At 39.1% G+C, this 6,866-nt stretch overlaps 1 protein-coding gene across 1 annotated transcript; it reads left to right on the top strand.

Moving 5' to 3' along the window:
• The first annotated feature begins 4,563 nt into the window (after positions 1–4,563).
• On the top strand, positions 4,564–6,648 carry LOC112847924 (zinc finger protein 239). The gene is made up of 3 exons (XM_025910529.1): positions 4,564–4,721; positions 4,844–5,692; positions 6,152–6,648. Exons 1-3 carry the CDS (start codon positions 4,704–4,706, stop codon positions 6,236–6,238), a joined length of 954 nt encoding a protein of 317 aa, XP_025766314.1. The 5' UTR covers positions 4,564–4,703; the 3' UTR covers positions 6,239–6,648.
• Positions 6,649–6,866: the final 218 nt, after the last annotated feature.

The raw sequence follows: 6,866 nt of genomic DNA, 5'->3' as shown, positions 1-6,866 counted from the left end.
AAGCGGGGGGGACAACTAAGCTGTAGTGCCTTTTCACTGTGCAATACTTTTTGTTAATATACAACAGTCCAATAGACTTCAGTACTTGGAATGTACAATTCCCTTGTATTCATATTCCTATTTAATCTATTTATCCATTTTGTATACTCTGTATTTATGTATGTGTATATATGTTAGATTTCTGCTCACATTCTGTAACTTCTATTGGTGCTGTACTACTGGAAACCGAATTTCCCGGAGGAACCTACCCGAGGGATTAATAAAGTTTTATCTAATCTAATCTAATCTAATAAAACAACTGGGCTAGAACACATTGTGACAAAGTGAAATTTTGTTTTCTAGTGCATCTTCTGCTCATTGTAGTTTCAGTGTAGTTTTCAGTTCTCACCACTGCTCTTCTCTTTTCCTGAGTCTCTTTTCCACAATGACGTTTTTATAGAGGCCAAGGAAAAGAAGCTAGGAAAAGGAGATAGGAGATGGAACGCACCCCACGTGTGCGCAGTGACCGCACAGCAACGAACCACAGCAGAGAAGGAAGAGGGGGCGGAGCAAAATGTGTTAGCAGGAGAGGAGTCGAGCAGAGAGAGCTGCTTTTTCATGAAACGGGAGTAAACTAGTGAACTTAGAGGAGAGAAACAAACTAAAGTATCGATCATATACCACTACCAACGTTTGGATCGATATCTGCATCGATCTGCCCACCCTTGTCTCCTGGATCGTAGCTGAGATCAGCGTGAACCACGTGGGTCTCTGCTCCCTGATCTGTTTCCTGTGTTTGGAAAGAGTTCCAGCTTCATCACGGAGTTTCTCTCGGTTCGTGGGCTCATCTAAAGGTAAGCACCGAGCTAACTTTACTGTGAGTTCAGTTCATGTTGAGTTTAGCTCCTGAATGAGGTCTTCTGCTGCTCTCCTCGGTGTCTGTTCACAGTTTATTGTCAACACGTTGAGAGAAGAGTGAGAGAGTGTTTGGAGAAAAACACCAGCTAATCATTAGCTCAGCATGCTGGGAGAAGTTGGAGCAGAAAAGTCTTTTCATTGTCCCTGCAGCTGTTTTTCTGCCTGCACCAAACCTCTACAGCCTCATTTGTGTTTATCACGGTCACCACATCCACGGTTTAAAAACGACATCCACGGTTATTTAAAAGGCTGTTTTGTTTCGGTTCTTCTTTGCTGGGATCAGCATATCTGTAATCACATTGTTGGGGTTTTTCATGCAGTGTTTTATATAATTCAGTCATAACTGTATGTAGTCATTATATTAATTTCTTAGACTTCTTTCTTTCTCTTACAGTTAAAATAACCACACTACGGACGGATAAGCGACTGTTATTACGCATCGGTTCGTCAGCAAAGGCAGTAAAACCATCGTGTGGCTCAGCCGACCGCTTATTTATTTTTCATATAACCCTTTCACAATAAAGTTAAAGATCCTGTTGAGACTTTTCAAAATAAACCAAAAATAATGACAATATACAGTATTCTCAAACATCAAATTTCAGAATATGCATCAAACAAGTTACCTCACATAGAACATGAAGTCACTATAAATGACGCTTACACTGTATATATGAAAGGTGAAACATTTGCAGAGATTTGCACAAGATTTTAAGTCACTTTTTTCTAAGTTTCTTAGACTCAGAACAAAAGATGTCCAGCTGTATGTGTCTGTCAAAATACTTTTAATAGAACAAAAGACAGTCAGCATCCAAAGAGGACCAAAAGCAATGATCAGAGTATTTCTCCACCTGCTGTATATGTATCCCTTAAACTTGCTACATCTATAGCTAATAATAATAATTATATTGTAGTATTTTCAATTATAGGATCAAATTTGAGCCTCTATTCTCAAGACTTGTGTTTTCTGAGCATTTGTTTTTATTGTTGTGCTTTTAGTTAAGGACAATTAAAGAGACTAAAATGAGATATAATTCTTAGCGTTTTTATTATAATTTTATTATCATCTGTCTTCTCAGATGAGAGGTAAAACATCTTCAAGAAGTCCAGTCGCTTTCTTTCTAAGCTCCTTCGATTACGATGACCTGAATGACTGAGAACCTTCACAGACATTGTTGATTAACATGACACTAACATTACATTTTCCATTAGTATTGGTGTGAGCTTTGTATACTGATAAGATACATGGAGAAGAGGAGGACAAAAAAACAGTGATGCTATCACATTTTGGGAGAGCTGCATGTGTTTTACTGAATCAGGAAACAGACACACACAGTGCAGTGAGGACTTAAATCCAGATTTGGCAGCGCTGAAAGTACGAGAGAGACCTTTGACCCCTTACTAGAGATGCTTAACAAGATGTAAAATAATCAGAAATGTACCCAGTGACTGAGCCGAACAATACTGGTTGGGAGTGTAAAAAATATAAATGAATAAAAAAATGAAAAGGTGTGAATTTTCAAATACCTGCCTCTACACAAGGGAATGGGCTGATACTGTGACTTTGGGAGAAAATGTCACATTTTTACAGCCATACAATTTGAAAATGATCACAAGTGTACCAGAGAACATGTTTAAAGTTTGCAGGAAACGTTTTATTTGAATTCAATTTCAATTATACAGCAACAAGTCACAACAACAGTCACCTCAAGGTGATTTTAATTCTGAATTTTTGAATATATGCTGCTACAGCCATGAATGTGGAAATTCTTGTAATTTCTGGATGTAATAATTTCACATTCCTGAAGACAGCTTTGAGAAAAATACAGGCTTAATAGTTGGTAACAGCTTGGTTATGATACTGTATTAACTAACTTATAATTTATTCCAGCAAATCAAAATTAACCCAAAATATTCTTTTAAACAACTTTATGTCTTTAAGAGTATGGATTGCTGAAATTATGAGGTGCACCTAAAGGCACCATGAATTGCCATAGCATGTTGAACCATACTTGATGTAGTGGGTCAGTGAAGTGCTCGTAAACAACTGAAAGTCTGAAGTGGGGGAGTTGTTGGTGGAGTGGAGTCTTCAGGCTTGTGGTTGGTTCACTGTCGGAGTGTTTTCCAGACCGAAGCAGAGTCATTAGCTGAAAACAGTTTTTGGAACTGAAAGTCTTTCAAATTGTCTCTGTCCCCACTCTGAAACACTTCCTGCTTTTCCATCCTCAGCCTCCTTTGGCTTAGCTGTAAACCAGAGCTGGTCATTATTCTAACTCACCCTGGTGTTTGATGCTGTGCAGCTGTCCTCACAGAAGCTGATGTCACAGGTTATCACAGCATCTCTATAATAATTATTAAATCTGGTTCTTGTCATTCTTTTACTGAATAGAGAGAACACGACTCAGTTAATCAAAATATTTATAATTTTTATTTAATCATCTTCCAGAAGAGAGAGACCTGCACAGCCCAAAAAGCCAGTTGCAAAATCTCTAGCATTAGAAGCCAAAAATGTGTATCATATAGGTGTTATTTTAGTCCTTTACACGTCACACATAGTTTCAATTTAAAAAAAAACTCTTCTGTCTTACTAGTTCCACTTTTTCTGTCTGGTTTCCTGTATTTTATTAATATGCCTGTGCAGCTCTGCACTAAACTTCCTATTTTTTAAACTTCCACTAACTTAAGCTTCTGTTGCTAAGGCGACCTATCACCCTCTGACCTAGTTCTCTCTCACAGCTGGCCTTGCTTTATAGAGGCCTTTATTATTAAACTACATAAAACAATATAATCAGAAAATAAGCACTAAGAATATATGTTTATTCCGTAACATAATCCAAACTGTTGGTAACAATCCTGAAAACCTCCCAGTCGGTGTAGTCCAGACACACCTGCAGATTCTCCACAGCCTCATCAGTCCACTGCTTCAGTGTCTTCACAAAAGCTTTAGAGAGTTTCAGTTTGTGCCTGTTTGCAGGGATCAAGTAAACCATGACATGGTCTGAGAATCCTGATGTATTGTGAAATGATGACCCTCTTACTATAAGCTCACCTTCAGCGTTTTTGCATTTGTTCGTAACACGAGTGTGGAAAAAAGCGTGAGTCGTTATCACCAGAGATTTTGAGTGAAACCATTTTCAAACCTTGATTCACCCTATCATGTGGTTAGGTGCTGTCCCCATTAAAGAGCAAAGAGCCTTTCTTTCTACTTACTCCATGTATAGGATGGCTACAATGAGTAAAAACATGGGAGCTAATTGCATATCCCTGTTTCTGTCTGTAGAAACCGTTGTTGTATTTAAGACTATGGTTTCATCTGGATTGAGTGTAAGTTTGTGGACCTTGTTGGTGAAGTCAGTAGAGGTTTTGATGTGATGGGGGCCGTCCCCCACAAGGGGAGCTAGGATGGTGATGAGGTGCTTGGAAATGCTGTAGGTGGCTGAGTTTATGCTGCTGCCAATCCAATCCTTTGTGTATCTATGGAAGTCCATATATACAGGGTGTAGCATCCCCTGGGTAAAGGTGGTGGTATGCAGGGCGCTCAGTGGCTTTTTTCCCTTTCAAGTTCTTGTAGGCAGCTGATGACTTTCTTTCTGTAGTTGCTTCTGGGGTTTCACCTTGAAGCTTCATAGGTATTGTTGTCACTGAGGAAAGTAGCAATGTTCATATTCTCTGCTTCTTTTTGTCAGGGATAAAATACATAGATTTACTTTTTGTGTCCCAGCTGAGTAACAGGAGGAGAAGAGTCTGGTGGAGCAGCAGAGGAACAATTTCAGCCATTTGGACTCAGCTCAGCCACTACAGAGGAAACAATGACTTCAACACAGGAGGTGAGAAAAGTATGACAGTTACACTGTTATTGAAACTGTGTGCACAGCTGGTTGTTTTGTTTTGTTTTGGTTTGGGTTTTTTTTTTTTTTAAAAAGCTCTGTTTGTATCTCTGTCACTGCAGGACCAACATGGAGCGAGAAGTCAGCGCTCTCGTGAGGCCGACAAACCTCACAGAAGAAAGGGAGAGAAAAAATACAGCTGTGATGAGTGTGGGAAGGATTTTAGCCATCCTAAAAACTTGAAACCCCACCAACTCATCCACAGTGGAATTAAATCGTACAGCTGTGCTGAGTGTGGAAAATCTTTTACCCAGGCTGGACACTTAAAAACACACCAAATCATCCACAGTGGAGTTAAACCATACATCTGTGACTTATGTGGAAATTCTTTTACTCAGGCTGGAAGTTTAAAAACACACAAATTCATTCACAGTGGAGTTAAACCATTCAGGTGTGATTTGTGTGGAAAGTCTTTTACCCATCTCGGAAGCTTGAAAACACACCAGCTTATCCACCGTGGCGTTAAACCGTACAGCTGTGACTTGTGTGGAAAATCTTTTAGCCAACCTGGACACTTAAAAACACACCAACTCATCCACAGCGGAGTTAAAGCACACAGCTGTGAGTTGTGTGGTAAAGCTTTTACGCGCAGTAGCCACTTAAGAAGCCATCAAGTTACCCACTCTGGAATCAAGGCGTACAGCTGCGACATTTGTGGAAAAAATTTTGGCCAGTCAGGACACCGAAATATTCATGTACGGATTCACACCAAAAATGATTTTTGCTTCTGTGATCAGTGTGGCAAACTGTTTGTGACACACAAAGATTTACAGCAGCACATGTTTACCCACACTGAGGAGAGACCTTATAAATGTGACCTATGTGTAAAGGCTTTTAAAGAGCCACGTTCCCTAAGAGTCCACCAACAGATTCACTTCAGAAAGAAACTCTACAAGTGCAGTTACTGTGAGGTATGTATTTATATTTTTTTTTCTTTTTACACTTGCAATTATTTTGAAGTACTATGTGCATTTAGTTTAATTTCAAAGCGAAATGAGACATGAAAACTCAGTGAATTCTGACACAAATCTCCTGAAACTTTACTGTTGTTGGAAAAAAGTAAAGTTTTAAAGCTTGTCTCATTTCTATCTATCTAACATTCACACTCCAATGGATCCATTAGAGAGTACCTTGGGGTTATTATCTTGTGGCATGCAGAGTAGAGCATCCAGGGGTTTAACATCCAATCTTCCCATTAAGTAGATTTCCAACAAATTAAGAGACATTTTCGCCCAGTAAGCTGAGTGTTATAATGTAAACAGTAAAATGTAATTGGACACTGGCAAAGATGCTCTTTATTTCAGGCAATGTTCAGGATAAAAATGTTGAAGGAATTCCCTGACTTACACTGCCTTTGTATCTTTGTTTAGAAGCAGAGCGACACAGATGGATCCAGTTCTCAACCCTGTCGTCACTGTGGTGGTGGGAAAGTGTGTCGTTGCGTTGTTTGTGCATAACATTTCAAACATCAAGAGCGCCTAAAACCACATCAATGTAGACACACTGGAGACAAAATGAACTACTTCAACGAATGTGGAAGAGGCTTCCCCACATCAAGTCAATTAATAAAAAAGCAATTAACCATAAAGCACTATCTCCTTCACACTGGTATTCAAAAGCACCTTTGTGACCAGTGTCAGTCATCCTTCATTACTGTACGTGACCTTAAAGTGCATAAATGAGTCCACACAAGAAAGAAACCATACAAGTGCAGACACTGTGACAGAAGCCTCCTACAATCGGCTCATTGTAAACTTCATGAGATTACACACATTGAAGGGAACCTGCAAAGGAAGAATTTCATGGCTCTGAGTAACCATTTGGTTTTTTGTGATGTATATGAACAATAAATTTCCTGAATCTTGAATGTAGAGTCCATCAGAACACAGAATTATTTTTCAAATATATTTATGACTTAATTTAAACAGAATGTGGGAGAGGCTTCCCCAAACCAAGTGAATTAGAAAAACATGAACTAATCTCAAGTGGGGTTAAAAATCACCTCTGTTCTTTGGGCTTTACTTTCATGCAATACCAGTTTGTACCAGAAGATGGAGCAGTGAGTTAGTGTAACCTCTTATTCAC

The sequence above is a fragment of the Oreochromis niloticus genome, linkage group LG9, assembly GCF_001858045.2.
Source record: "Oreochromis niloticus isolate F11D_XX linkage group LG9, O_niloticus_UMD_NMBU, whole genome shotgun sequence".
NCBI classification, from domain to species: Eukaryota; Metazoa; Chordata; class Actinopteri; order Cichliformes; family Cichlidae; genus Oreochromis; species Oreochromis niloticus.
The sequence above is the reverse complement of the archived record's forward strand: the minus strand, read 5'-3'. Positions and strand labels throughout refer to the sequence as shown.

What these genes read in the sequence shown, in the direction of transcription:
- LOC112847924 (XM_025910529.1), top strand. An exon ending in ACAAGTGCAGTTACTGTGAG is followed by an intron (nt 5,693 to 6,151) that starts GTATGTATTTAT and finishes ATCTTTGTTTAG; the next exon opens with AAGCAGAGCGACACAGATGG.